This window comes from Cebus imitator, unplaced genomic scaffold (genome assembly GCF_001604975.1).
Source record: "Cebus imitator isolate Cc_AM_T3 unplaced genomic scaffold, Cebus_imitator-1.0 Scaffold41, whole genome shotgun sequence".
Taxonomy (NCBI): Eukaryota; Metazoa; Chordata; class Mammalia; order Primates; family Cebidae; genus Cebus; species Cebus imitator.
This window is the reverse complement of record NW_016107356.1, coordinates 4,595,860-4,611,383: the sequence shown is the minus strand read 5'-3', so window position 1 is coordinate 4,611,383 and position 15,524 is coordinate 4,595,860. Positions and strand designations below refer to the sequence as shown.

General features: G+C 43.4%; 1 protein-coding gene across 1 annotated transcript in view; it reads left to right on the top strand.

Moving 5' to 3' along the window:
* The first annotated feature begins 12,395 nt into the window (after positions 1 to 12,395).
* SMIM34A (small integral membrane protein 34A) overlaps positions 12,396 to 15,524 on the top strand; it is a 5,194-nt gene continuing 2,065 nt past the window's right edge. The window contains exon 1 of the mRNA XM_017526194.2: positions 12,396 to 12,543. Within this exon, the coding sequence (XP_017381683.1) occupies positions 12,537 to 12,543 (7 nt within the window). The 5' untranslated portion in view covers positions 12,396 to 12,536. The remainder of the gene's footprint in view (positions 12,544 to 15,524) is intronic.

The window sequence follows — 15,524 nt, the reverse complement described above, 5'->3', positions numbered from 1 at the left end:
AGCCTGAGGTGAGAGAATTGCTTGAACCCAGGAGGTGGAGGTTGAAGTGAGCCAAGAGTGCGCCACTGCACTCCAGCCTGGGCAAAAGAGTGAGACTTTATCTCAAAGAGAGAGAGAGAGAGAGAGAGAGAGAGGGAGGGAGGAACCCTGCTCAGCCACAGTGGCAGGAACAGGCACTTCCTTGAGTGTGGTCCTGGGGCCAAGGGACCCAGCCTCATAATGAAAGGCTGTATCAGGCTGTCCTCACCTGACACTGTGAGAACATCCCATTCATCTGACCCTCCCATTCAGATTCTGGATTCCACAACCTTTGCATCTCCAGGCCAGGCTGTGTGAGCACAAAATAATGCATGTGTCTCTGTTGAGAGTGTCCTCCATCTAAAGTCCACATTGGTGTATGGCTTCTCTATGGGCACAAATGAGATGTAAATACTAGATTGGGCGAGGAGAGATGAGTAAAGGCTGCCAGTGCTTGAAGACAAAAGAAATGGACATAAAGTTATGAATGGGTGGATAGGGACTGGTACATTTTTTTTTTTTTGAAATAGGATCTGGCTCTGTCACCCAGGCTGGCGTGCAGGGCTGCAATCAGCCCACTGCAGCCTCGACCTCCCAGACTCAAGCCATCCTCCCCACTCAGCCTCCTGAGTAGCTGGGACTGCAGGCACAAGCCACCATGCCCAGCTAATTTTTTTTTTTTTTTTTTGAGACTAAGTCTCACTCTGTCACCCAGGCTGGAGTGCAGTGGTATGATCTTGGCTCATTGCAACCTCCGCTCCCCAGATTCAAGCAATTCTGTCTCAGCCTCCCAAATAACTGGGATTACAAGTGCCTGCCACCACACACAGCTAATTTTTGTATGTTTAGTAGAGACAAGGTTTCACCATGCTGGCCAGGCTGGTCTTGAGCTCCCACCCTTGGGGATCCACCCACCTCAGCTTCCCAAAGTGATGGGATTACAGGCATGAGTCACTGCACCCAGCTTCTGTTAAGTCTTTGAGTAAACAGAATCATTGGGTACATAAAACAAATCTAAATACAAAAAATGTATTTATTTATACAAATAAATTCCAAAATACTGGAATTTATTGATCTGAAAGTGCAGTGAAAGGCAATCTGGGTACTGCTGCCCCCTGGTGGTCACTTTGAGGATATTGCTTAATGCACAGGGAACCCTTAAGACCCGGCAGCCAGCAGGTGCCTGTTGAGGCTGGCTGAGGGGCTCTGAGTGCCTTTAGATGCCCTTGGGAGGCTACACTTCTATTCAGCCATCAAGTTCAGGGAGATGGGACCCATCGTGGGCACGACTTCCCAGCCCTCAGGACTGTGAGAAAGAAACATCTGTTGTTTCAAAGCCACCCAGTCTATGGTAGCTTGTTACAGCAGCTGGAATGGACCAAGGAACCTTCTTTTCCTTCTTTCTTATTTCGCTTCTCATGCAGCATCAGCCTTTGAGTGTGTGACCTCAGCTTCTCCGTCAATTCATAGATTCCTGAGTGGAAGGGGTTCAGTCCTGCTAGTTCTTGAGGACTTGCTCAATAGCTAAAACTGGAGATTTCTCTCTCTTTTTATAAACCAGAGATATTAGAAAGACCACACTTTAAGGCAAAAAAGGCAGAAAGCTTAGATCTGATGTATGCTCAGCAATCAGCCCTAAGAGGCGTCTCTAACCTCTAAGGAGCAGCTCATGTGGTTTAATTTACACTTCAGCCCTAAATACACAGCTCTGCTTCTCATTCCCTACTTCAGGCGGTCCACGCAAGGATTTATAAGGCACTAGGCTGCGAAGCCAAGTTTGTGCCACTGCACTTTAGCCTGGGTAACAGAGTGAGGCCACCTCAAAAAAAGAGTGAGAATATTATTGACTGGCTTATTCCACTTGGCTTATTCTGTGGATGGCCAGAGCCCATCCCAGAGGCACAGAGTCAAGGCAGACTCCAGCCCTGGGCGGGGTCCTCTTCCGTCCCAGGGCACCTCACCCACTCCCACACCCCATCACACTGCGTCCATGGAGACACGCCAGCTCACCTACCGTGCATAGCTTGGGATGTAGGGGGAAACTGGAGGACCCAGAGGAAACTCACACAGACCTGGGAGAATGTGCATCCTCCACAGAGACAGTGGCCTGGCTAGGAAGTGACTTTTTTTTTTTCTCATCAACTTTATAGCAAAATGGTGTTGAACAAGATGGCGTCATCCAAGGACCTGGTGTATAATGACATGCATCCGCCATTGTAGTAACATACAGAGTATTTTCGCTGCCCTAAAAGTCCTGGTTATCCTCCCCACACCGCTCTCAACCGCTGGCAACCACGGTTGTTTTTCCTGTCTCCATAGTTTTGCCGTTCTCAGAATGTCACATAGTTGGAGTCATACAGTATGTAGCTTTGTCATTTGGCTTCTTTCACTTAGTCATATGCATGTAAGTTTCCTCCATGTCTTGATAGCTCATTTCTTTTTAGCACCGAATACTATTCCGTTGTGCGGATGCAGCCCAGTTTATTTACCCATTCACCTACTGAAACGCATCTTGCTTGCTTCCAAGTTTGGGCAATAATAAATAAAGCTTGCTATAGGCATCTGTGTGCAAGTTTTTGTGTGGACACAAGTTTTCAACTCCTTGGGTAAACACCTAGGAATACGATTGCTGGATCGTATGGTAAGAGTACCTGTCGTTTTGTAGGGAACTGCCAAACTGTGTTCCAAAGTGACTGCACCATTTTTCTTTCCCACCAACAATGAATGGGGATAGAAAATGCCACGTCCTCACCAGCATTTGGTGTTGTCAGTGTTCAGGGGTTTGGCTATCATATATATTTTATATATATACACACACACACATAATGGAATATATATATTCCTCTATATATATATTCGTGTATATATATGTGTGTATATATAATATAAAAAATATTTAAAATATCCTATATATATTCCTATATATATATGCCTATATATATATCACTCTCCCATTATATGTGTGTGTATATATGTATATAATATAAGGAGAGTTTATTAAGTATTAACTCACACAATCACAAGGTCCCACAATAGGCCATCTGCAGGCTGAGGAACAAGGAAAGCCAGTCTGAATTCCAAAACTGAAGAACTTGGAGCCCAATGCCCGAGGGCAGGAAGCATCCAGCGCAGGAGAAAGACGGAGGCTGCGAGGCTAGGCCAGTCTCTCCTTTCACATTTTTTACCTGCTTATATTCTAGCCGAGCTGGCAGCTGATGAGATGGTGCCCACCAGATGTTAAGGGTGGGTCCCTCTTCCCCAGCCCACTGACTCAAATGTTAATCTCCTTTGGCAACACCCTCCCAGATACACCCAGGATCAATACTTTGTATCCAGTCAAGATGACACTCAGTATTAACCATCACACCCACCACCTGTTTTTGTAAATAAAGCTTTATTGGAACACAGGATCTCTTCGTTTATATTAATACTATTCATGGCTGTATTCATGCCACAAAGGCAGAGTTGGGTCCTTGCGATAGAGAGCATATGAAAAAAAAAAAGCTAACCAGTAACTATCACTAAGCCCAGAATTCAGCACTGACGTGTTTTATTGCTTTAGAATGTGATTGCTTTCCTATGTGCATGTGTAGAATCCACACCTCTGACTGTTGCTTTGCTTTCTAGCATACACTGCTCTCGCCAGTAAACACGGCTGCCTCATTGGCGCCCTCTATTGAAAGCCCTTGGCCTAGACACCCGGGGAATCCGTCTGTGGGGGCTCCTTGCCGGTGGCCCCATTGTTATAGCAGCTTCTCGCCACAGGGGGGCAGAACATCCATGGGTACCACGTAGCCCTGCTGTGCAAGACTCCCGCAGGTCCCAGAGTGACTTCGGAGCCTGCTTCCAGAGCCTACCGGTCTACACCAGCAATGCGGGTGGGTGCTGAATCAGAGGGAGACTGAGTCACTGAATTTCACAGGGCCTTTGGAGTTAAAGTCAGGACAATTTGCACACGCAGTTTACTTCGCTGACTGTGAGCCAGTATGTTTCTTTTCTTTTGTTATTTCTTCTAAAAATTTTTCCTTTTTTTTCTCTTTTTAAAATTTTTTTCTCTTCTTTTTTTTTTTTTACATTCCCACTGGCAAGGTATGAGAGTTTCTGTTTTTCCACATCTTAACCAGCATTTAGTATTGTCATTTTTTAAATTATAGCCATTCTAGCAGGTGTGTAGTGATATATTATGGTGGTTTTAGTTCTTATTTCCCTAATGACTAAATAATGTTGAGCATCTTTTCATGTGCTGATTAGCCATTTGTATTTTTTCCTTGGTGAAACATCTGTTCAAATATTTTTTCTACTTTTTATTGGGCTGTTTGTCCTCTTTCATTAAATTGTAAGACTATTTCATATATTCCAAATGAAAGTCCTTTATCAGATATATGACTTGCAATTATCATCTCTCCATTTGTGTTGCCTGTATTTTCATTTTCTTAATTGTATTTTTTGAAGTTCAAAGTTTCACATTTTGATGAAGTCCAACACATCAGTTTCTTTTCTTTTATAGATTGTGTTTTTTGATGTTCTATCTAAGAAATATTTGCTTAATCCTAGGTCACAAAGATTTTCTTCTATGTGTTTGTCCAGAAGTTTTATAGTTTTAGCTCTTCTATTTAGGTTGATAATCCAGTTTGTATATGGTGTGAGGTAAGGGTTTCAGTGCTCTTTCCTGGTATATGAATACCCAATTTTTTCCATTAGTATAAATTGGAAAGACTATCTTTCTTTCCTTCTTCTGTAAATGTATTTTTATTATTTTTCTTGTTTATTAATGTTGGCTATTTCACATAGGTTCAGATATGCACTGTTTGCAATTATTTTCTAGATAACATTTTACTTTTGGTTTGATTTTCTTTTTGACCCAATAACTTTTCAAGCCTTAATTTCCAAGTGGCAAGACTTACTTTTTTTTAATTTTTAAAATTAATTTTTATTTTTAATAATAGTAAAACTGATTATTTCTACTTTTTAAAAAAGTGCTCTGGCAGTGTGGTGGCTCACGCCTGTAATCCCAGCATTTTGGGAGGCCAAGGCAGGTGAATCACCTAAGGTCAGGAGTTTGAGACTAGCCTGACCAATATGGTGAAACCCTGTCTTTACTAAAAATACAAAAATTAACTGGGTGTGGTGGTGGACACCTGTAGTCCCAGCTACTTGGGAGTCTGAGACAGGAGAATCACTTAAACCTGGGATGCTGAAGCTGCAGTGAGTCAAGATAGCACCACTACACTCCAACCTGGATGACAGAGCGAGACTCCATCTCAAAGAAAAAAAAAGTGTCATGAGGTGTCCTTTACAGCCAATATACGATATTTTATGTGTGTGAAAATTCCATGGTTCTTAAAAAGAAAGTATATATCATGTGTTTAGAGCATAGAGTTTAATATATATCAAATTCCATCTGCCTTCTTAACCATATCAATTATATGTTTTTATTTCTATACTTAAACATTGCTGTTTACTTGTTCTTTTATTCACTGAGCAGTAAATTTAAATTATCTAACTCTAAACTGTTTCTTCATTTTTTCTTATTTTCTATAAATTTTTCTTTATGAGGCTTGATGCTGGTTTAAACAGAAGCACCATTCCATAAAATACATCCACCAGTGTGTGCCACATACTACGGAGTTCACCATTGCCGCAGCAACCCCAGAAGTTGTTAATTTCCAACAACCTGGAAATTAGCACTCTTTTTCTAAAACTTACTGCATAGTCTGCCCAGTAATTTGCATATAATTTAAAGTGGGTATAAATGGGGCTGCAGAACTGCCTTTGAGCTGCTGCTCTGGACACACTGCCTATTGGGTAGTCCTGCTCTGCAAAGAGCAGGACCTCTCCTGCTGCTGTCCACTGCTGCTTCAATAAAAGCTACTGTCTAATGCCAACAGCTTGCCGTTGAATTCCTTCCTGGGTGAAGCCAAGAACCCTCTCAGGCTATACCTCAATTTGGGGGCTTGCCTGCCCTGCATCAAAATAACCACAAACTTGGTGGCTTAGAACATCTATTCTCTATTATTCTGGAGACCAGGAGTCTAAAATCAAATCATCGGCAGGGCCCTACTCCCTGTGAAGGCTCTAGGCGAGTATCTTTCCTTGTTCTTCTGACCTCTGGTGGCTCCAGGCATTCTGTAGCCTGTGGCTGCACCACTCCAATTCCTGCCTCCATCTTCACATGGCCTTCTTCCCTACGTCTCTCTTTTTTCCTTTTCCGTGACTTATAAGGACACTTGCCATTGGATACAAGATCCACTGTAACCCAGGACGATCTCACCTCAAGATTCTCATCTTACTTACTTCTGCAAGAGCCTTATTCCAAATAAGGCCATATGCTGAGGTTCCAGGCGAACATATTTTTTAGGGGGACACCATTCTACCCACTGCACCCACTAATTAAGTTCTATACCTTCTACCTTCTAAAAATCTCTTGGACCCATCGGCTTCTCTCCAGGCTTGCTCCCACTGCTTCTTTCAGATACTGTCATCTCTGGCCTGGATTATGCCTGCAGCTGCCTAACTGGTTTCTCTGCCTTCAGTTCTGTCCCTGTTCCATCCACACTCTGTAATGCAGCCTGAGTGATCTCAGACAGGCGGCTTTAGTCTTTGGCTGAGCATGTGCTGCAGACTGGCTCGATTGCTGGAGCTATCTTAATGCTACAGCAACTGCCCACAGTAGGTTCCTGACTTAGGCCAGTGAGAGCCATGCTGTGAGATTTCCCTGGCTGAACAGGCAGGAAAGCACCTCTCCCCCACCTACTAGTGGAACTGTTGAGGTGTGAGTCTGAGCACCACCTGCCACAACTTGTGTGCTTCTCTGTAGTCAGGGGAAATGAGGCCGACCTGCAGAGAGAGGCAGATATGGAAGACAGGATGGGGATGGAGAACTCTGGGGGACCCTCCTCCCTGCATCCAGTCCCTTGGCTGGCCCTCCCCTTCCTCTCTGCTGCTCACATGAACCAGTAAACTCTCCCCTGTTGCTAACTCTGAGAGGTGGCTCTGCACCCCGGAGCATCCTGATTGTAACCATCATCCTTACAGACAAGACTCATGGGATCTGATAACCACACAGATTTTTTGCTGCCCCCAATCTTTCTTTAAATCTCTTCTGTGGGCCCTACACACTGGGGGTTGATCTTTCCCTGCCCCTCTGGTCATGTTAGGTTGGAAAACATAGTCTGAATTCAGTAATTAAGATGTGCAGTCTCATGTCATAAATAAAATTCTGAATTTGATTTAAGGTTGGGGCTCCTCCCTCTCCCAGCTAGGGCCTGCCGTGGACAGAACTGCAACTGGGAGAGTTCAGGTGGCATCTTCCTTTCATCAGGACTCCTCTGTTTCTGTGCCCATGCCCCAAACCCCCCAGACACGTAAACTGTGGTTTCTGGCTAGGGTCGGTGGCTCACGCCTGTAATCTCAGCATTTTGAGATGCTGATGCAGGTGGATCACTTGAGGTCAGGAGTTCGAGACCAGCCTGGGCAACATGATGAAACCCCAACTCTACTGAAAATACAAAAATTAGCCAGGCATGGTGGTGGGCACCTGTAGTCCCAGCTACTTGGGAGGCTGAGACAGGAGAATCATTTGAACTCGGGAGATGGAGGTTGCAGTGAGCCAAGATTGTACCACGGAACTCCAGACTGGGCAACAGAGCAAGACTCTGTCTCAAAAACAAAATAAAACAAAACAAAACAAAATTGTGGCTTCTGACCTCCCCAGAACTGAAGCCAGGAAAAAGAGAGCACTGAGAGAGCAGAACAATCAAGTCTGTCTGTTCTCTAGTGTACACTAGCAGAGGTAAGTGTTTAGAGCTAATGCCTCCCCTGTGGGCACATCGTTCAAGTCTTGAAGACCCGGAAGCATCATCTGGCCAACTGCATCAGGCCAGTGTTCAACAGGGGCCCCATGTGGCAGCTAGAAGCAACAGCCTAGAGAATTGCTCAGATGCTAGTCCTCTCTGATTGGCGGAGGAAGCCAGGCTGACCACTCTACTCATTATGTACAAAGCCCTGGGAGTCCTGGTCAACCCGGTAGGCTTTAAGAGGGAGGTGACCATAGGTTGTCCTGCCAGCCAGGCAGCCAAGGATGCAAGTAATGAACTGAGATAAGAAATGAGCTGTGATGATATTTGCACTTTTCGTCTTCATTCCGCAAATGTCATCATATGTTAATGCCCCCCTTTTTTAAATAACGGCAAAGGGATAAAGTGACTTGGCTGCAATCCCACAATTAGTAAATGATAAAGCCCCGACTAGAAAATGCTTCCTGCAGTTCTAAAGGCCGTGAGCTTTCCTTTGAACCTCCCTAGAGATGAATCCCTAAATGCTGGAGAAGAGAAAAATGAAGTTAAAAGGAAGGGCAAAAGTGACATATAAATTAAAGATTTTAAATATATGCGACGCCTCTTTAACCTCCAGCAGAGGGAAAGGCATCTGGAGTCTGTGCTCTTAGCTGGGAGGGGATGCAGGGGTCCTTCATCTAGAGAAGCAGGGCAAAGAAGAGACTCAGTTTTTCTCCACAGGGGTCCTTTACCATCATTTTTAATGTCTTTTTACACTGCAGGGCATCGGAGCTAACTGATGAGGTCTGCCTCCTCTAGAAAATTCTCCTTGGACAGAATGTCAAGTGTGGATATGAACATTTATTTGTTGACATTTTTAAAATGCCAATCCTGACCCGCTGAAATGCAAAGGCACTTGTTTCTTTTCTTTTTAAAATTTATTTTGGAGTCAAGTCCACATCATTGCCACCTTCACTCCCAATTTAGACATCTTTCTTCTAAGCTGACTGGCTCCTCAGCGGACAAAAAAAGCCATTGCCCTCTGGGAGAGTTGGGTCTTTGATGTCAAGGGGACCATAGGATATTGGAATTCTTTCTCCCAGAACTGTAGCTCACACTAATATTTACCGGGTGATTGGCTTTGCTTGGTTGCGTTCAGGGAAATATTTGTCTAGGCTGAACCAGAGGCCTAAAGAAGGAGGTGTCCACAGTCCAAAGAAAATTCTTGGCCCTTGTGCTGGTACAGGTTGTTCCATTCTACTGTTATGTAAGCACTGGGAATGACAGGAGGCTGGCGTCATCCACACGGCATAGGAAGGCACGGCAGCTGCCGGGCCCCACGATGACCGTGATCCTGACCACTCCCCACCAGGGACAGGACACTCTGAGATGGCACCATGAGGCCAGATATAGAATCCTTCTTTAAAAGTAGCATTTTTATTTTTCCATGAATACCTTAAACTTTGTTTTCCCACTGCCTACCAGGGCTTTCTATGTTAAAGAAACAACAGGTAAGCCTGGCGTGGTGGCATGCCCCTGTAATCCCAGCTACCTGGGAGGCTGAGGCAGTAGAATCGCCTGAACCTGGGAGGCAGAGGCTGCAGTGTGCTCCAGCCTGGGCGACAGAGCAAGACAAGACAAGACAGAGAAGAAGAGGAGAAGGGGGAGGGGAGGGGAGGGGAGGGGAGGGGAGGAGAGGGGACGGGGAAGCGGAGGGGAGGGGAGGGGAGGGGAGGGGAGGGGAGGGGAGGAGAGGAGAGGAGAAGAGAGGAGAGGAAGAGGAGAACAGTGAGAGATTTATATTGAAGCATACGATGCATACCCAAAAAGTGCCTATGCACAAGGATACAGCTCTACGAAGTGTCTCAAATAGAACAAACCTGTAAAACAGAATGACCAGCACCCAGAGTTCCCCTCATGCCCTCGTTACTTACCCTCCCCTGAAAAGAATCCACTATCGTGCCTTTTAACATCAGAGATTGCTTTTCCCCAACAGGGAGAGTTTAAGGTCATGGATGGGCCTCCACAGTGACAGTTTATGATTTAACCTCTGGGGAAGTGATTAAGACAGTTCCCGACACGGGACCCTGGGTCCTGCGTGAAGGTGACATTTAGGGTATGGAAGCAGAATGACTTTGGTATGGATGACCCACTCTGGCACCTGTGAGCTATTGGGCCAGTCACTTCCCTGAGCCTGAGTGTCCTCTCTCTAAATGGGGATAATATTCCTGCCTCGCAGGATTCTGGGAGGTGTGGGAAGCACTTGAGACAAATCTATTCCCTAACATCAGTGCCCTTCTACACGCGGACTAGACGGGACTCTCTGTGGAGCAGAATGTCTGCTCAGCAAAAGGCCGTCTTTCCTTCTGTGGCACCATTGTTTTAGACCTTATGGTTCCCCACATCTCATGCCAGCGTCCTCCTGAGCTGAATGTCAAGTGTGTTGACTTCACAAACGACACGCTCTCCAAAGCCTCCGTCTCTGGCACATCGGCTGCCCAGTGTGCTCTCCCTGGTCCATTCAGACACCTCCCTAGGGACCCGCTTTTCCCACACAGAGCCCCAGGTTTCTCGCCTGCCTTCCTTGGGACCAAGGACGTGGGATCCTACTCATTTTTCACTGCCTTCACCTTGCAGATGAGGAAACTGAGGCTCACAAAGAGGAGGGGGCTGGCCCAGGGTCATGCAGCATTGGTGTGGCTGGAGCCAAAGCCCTGACTCCCACCCTCATCACTGCCACCTGCCCCTATTATCGCAGATCAAGTGCTCTGCCCTCGCACCTTCCACCAGCAGTGTCAAACCTGTCTGTGTGGCAGAGGGGGAATACCACAGTCTATTCCATAGCAAGAGACAGCAGGAGCCAAGTTAAACTTCAGCAAAGACTTATACATAACAAATGGGTGCATTTATTATTGAATAGCTAATGCGCACATGGTTAAAAATATTTTAAGTATAAAAATATTGAGTGAGAATTCTCCCTCCCACCTCCCCTATATCTACCTGGTTCTCTCCTCCACTAGGTAACTCCTCTTCTTAATTTCTTGGACATTCCACTGGTGTTTTAAATGTTTGCACAGGCAAAATCAGATATCTATGCTTCCTCTCCATTTTTCATACATGGTAACATGCTCTTTTCTTTACCTTTTACATTTAACAACACACCTTAGAGAACTGTATACATCAGTACAAAAACAGCTTTCTCATTCTTTTTCATGGCTATGTAATACTCCATTGTATATGTATATTATAATTTTTAACAACTTTATTGAAATATAATTCATATACCATAAAATTCAACCATTTAAAGTATACATTCAATGCTTTTTATATATTCACAGATTGTGGACAGCCAGCACAAAATTTTAGAATAGTTTTATTACCCCCCAATAAGGCTGTACCCTGAGTTATCACCCCCCAATCCCTCCCGCTAGTCAATCATTAATCTACTTTCTATCTTTGTAGATTTGCCTATTCTTGGCATTTCATATAAATGAAATCCTACAATATGCAGTCCTTTGTGACTGACTTCTTTTATTTAGCAAATGTTTTCAAGGTTCATGCATGATATAGCATATATCAGTACCGCATTTCTGTTTATTGATGAATAACGTTCCATTGTATAGATAAACCACATTTTGTTTATTCATTCATCAGTGGATGGGCATTTGGGTTGTTTACATTTTTTGCTATTGCAGGTAATGCTGCTTTGAACATGTGTGTTCAGGTTTTTGTGTGAACTTACGATTTTATTTCTCCCGGGAAGATATCCAGGAGTGGAATCGCTGGATCATATGGTTTATTTTACAACTTACTTACCCAGCACCCCATTAATGGGAACTTCATCAAATTGTATCTTAAAAACCAGCAACCATCACAAACATGGCAGGTTAAAGTCCGAGAGTGAGGATTGGGGAAAAATGGAGCTGGAAACAATGGCTGGATTGTTGAACTTGCCAGTCTTCCAACTTTTCCTTCCTTGCTCCTGGGGAAACTTTACCCCCAGACACTTACTCTAGCACTTTCCAATTAAGCCTACCTCAACTCCAATGGGGTCTGTGACTCTGGGAAGGAGAAGAGCCCTTTCTCACCACCTGGCACAGGAACCCACTGCCCACTGACTGCCCGAGGCCCCTCAGTGTGTCACCCCGTGGGTGGCACTCCCTTCCTGTCTGGGTTTCCTCATCTGGGAGACTGTCCATAGGAAACTGGTGACTCTTGACCATGGCTTTTCCTGGCCCTGTGATGACAGATCTCTGCCACACCTGGCCATCTGCCACACCTGCAACAGGTGCACAACACAGGATAATTCAATAGCCATCCAAGCTCTAAGCTGAGAGCCGCCTCAAGGAGAGCTTCTGGCCACCTCAGCTCACGATGGGACCTGGGAGAGCTGGAGATTCCTTAGCACAAGCACGTTTTAAAAAAATTGTTTTGATTTAGAACTTCTTAACAAGTTAAAGCTGGGAAGTGCTTTCTGTTCTGATGCAGCAGAAGACAGAGCGAATCGGATCCTCTGATTAATTGCATGGGAGCAAAGTCATCCACTTACTAAGTTTCTGCTTGGTGCTGCCCTAAGATTCTTGGGGGATCATATTACTCCCCGCTCAGGAAACTGAGTGCAGCCCAGCTGCAGTAAGACTGATCCTTCCCTAGGAGAAGGAATTCTCCTTCCATCATCTTCCCCTTCTGTACATGGCAGCCACTTGAATTTGCCCCTCCAAGAGTCAAGGACAAGACCACCCCATGGAATGTGAGTACTCAGCTACAATGCAAGGATTGGTGGTTTGAGGTTTACTTACATATTTCACATCATTAAATTACAAGTGCAAAATGGCATGGAGGAAGAGTTTTCTCTCTTCTACAGGATATGTTGGTCCAAAGGTAAAATGTAATGTATTGCAATAATTAATATAGTGAGTTTCTTTCATGTGGAAAATGAGTTGGTTTTTATAACTTAATGTTCTGTATGTAGTTCTTAGTTGGGAATATTTTATATGTACTTGAATATATTCCATTGTTCTGTGACAATTTCCAGAAAGTTCTATGAGTTTATAAATGTGTTCCAAGTTTCAATAAGTTCTCTTTCCCTAATACAAGGACACTGTTTTCTTGTTGGGTTGATTTGCTGTCTGTTAGTTATTGTAATAATTATGGGAATTTTTTGCCTTCCTTACTTTAATATCTCAAACCATTTCACCAAACAATGGTGTAAAATTTATGCTCGAAATTTATGTTGTTTCTTGAGAGTGACTAATTTTGCATAATTAAATCTGTTCATTTTCCTGGGCTTTGTCACATGTAGTTTGAAAAGTAATTTTTAAATAATTTCTTCCTTCATCTAAAAGTAATAAGCTCATTCATTCATTCTGGTAACTAATTATAATTTAAAAAATACTACTTCTCTGAGTCTTGCATTAGCAAAATGAATTAGCAAAAAGCAAACAAATAACTACCAAATGGGAAGCATTTTGGAGCACCTTGGGTCTACCCAGCGGGCTAGGAGATTGATCCTATGATGCGTTTTTAAGTACATCTGTGTTCACGTAGAGCAAGAAACGGGGGTTTGAGCCAGGAAAGCCCCACTGGGAAGCGTTTCACAGGATTGCACCCTACAACCCTGGTTTTCATTGTTTCATTTTCTCCACTGCCTCTCCAAGAACAGAAAACAGTTTTGCATTAAACAGCAATTGAGATCTTAATCGACTGGTCTTACAAGGGCACACAGCGTCTTTACCCAGGGGCACTTCACCAAGGAGACCAGAAAAGTATCAACTTGTACACTCTTTCTTTTTAAAAATAAGTACACAGAGTACTAAGTGCACAAAAGGGCATACGGTGAAAAATACATCCTCTTCCCCCAGGTCCCTTCCCCAGAGATAATTGCAAATACTAATTTCTTATGCATTCTTCCAGAGATGTTCTATACATACAAAAACTACAAGCAAGTAACATATAACCTCCCCCTTTTTTACAAGTGGTGTTGCATAGCATATCACGATTGGCTTGTTTTTTCACTTACTAACATTTAGTATCATTAAAAAACTCCTTATTACTTTTTATGACTGCATAGTACTCCACTACGTGGAGGTTCCTAAATGTATTTCCCCATTCCTCAGTTGCTGCTATTCAAGCTGCTTCCAAGCATTCGTCATCACAAGCAGGTCTGCAGTGACTAACCTTCAGCATATATTGTTTCTAGATGTTCTAGAGCATCTTTAAGATAGATTCCTAGAGATAGAATTGCTGGCTCAAGGTAAGTGCATTAGTAATGCTCCTAGATCTTGTCCATGTGCCCTCCATGTTGGTTGTATGAATTTACCAGCAATAATACAAGGGCCTGCTTATCCTACACACATATCCACATAGCTTATTCTGAAACATCATGAATTTGCAAACTCAATAGGTAGCAAAATGTTATCTAGTTATCATAATTTTGCATTTTTCTTTTACGAGTGATATTGCGAAGCTCTTCTTATGTTGAAAGTTCATTTTTTCCCTATGAACTATTTGTCCATATCTTTTGCACATTTTTCTACTGCAGTTTTGAACTTTTTCTTACAGAACTGAAGGCTATTTAGAAAATCAGTGATATAAATGGCACTTTGTCATCTGCCTCATGGCTTTATGGTATGAAATAGCTTAAATTTTTGGTTATGTAGTTGAAATTAATTTCTATTTCATCTTTTTTTCTTCTGAATTTTTGTTATGCTTAAAAAGGACATTCCACTCTGAAGTGATCAAGAAAAAATCTGCCATGCTGTATTCTAGTACTATAAATTGTTTCACTTTTTATGTTAAAATATTTAATTTATCTGGACTGTTTTTTTCAATCTGGACCTATTTATCCGGTTATATGGTGGAGAGATGAGTATCTAATGCTATTTCCACCAAAGCTATATATTGAATAATTCATTTTTTCCCTAACAATCAGAAATGCTCCTTTATTAGCTAGCTACCAAATTCTCACTATTGATGCTGTTTTTACTCTGTTCAAGTGGTCTGCTTGCCTGTGTTTCCAGCATCACACTGTTTTAGCTGTTGTAGTTCTTTTGTTTTTATTTTTATTTTTTAAGATGGAGTCTTGCTCTGTCACCCAGGCTGGAGTGTGGCGGTGTGATCTTGGCTCACTGCAACCTCCGCCTCCTGGTCTCAAGCACTTCTCCTGCCTCAGCCTCACAAGTAGCTAAAATTGCAGGCATGCACCACCACACCCAGTTAATTTTTGTATTTTTAGTAGAGACGAGGTTTTGCTGGCCAAGCTGGCCTCGAACTCCTGACCTGAGGTGATCACCTGCCTCAGCCTCCCAAAGTGGTGGGATTAAGGTGTGAGTCGCTGCTCCCGGTGCTGTTGTTGTTTTATAGGGGGAGTTGTATCTGGTTCTGAAGAACCCCCAACCCACACACTCTGCAAAGTCCAGCAAGCCCCAGCTGGGCCGTGTGCATATAAAGCATTCATTTATTGAAAAAAATGTAAATTAGTTTCTCTGGCTGGCTAATTCAAAATTTGTGGCTAGGCTAATTCATTAATCATTCCTTTTTATTCAGATTTTTTTTCTAATTATTTTTGACAGTTGATTTTTCTTTTCTCTTTCTTTTTCTTTCTTTCTTTTTCTTTTCTTCTTTCTTTCTTTCTTTTTTATAGGGTCCCATGCTGGAATATAGTAGTGTGAACAGCTTACTGCAGCCTCAACCTCCTGGGCTCAAGCAATCCTCTGACCTCAGCCTCCTGAG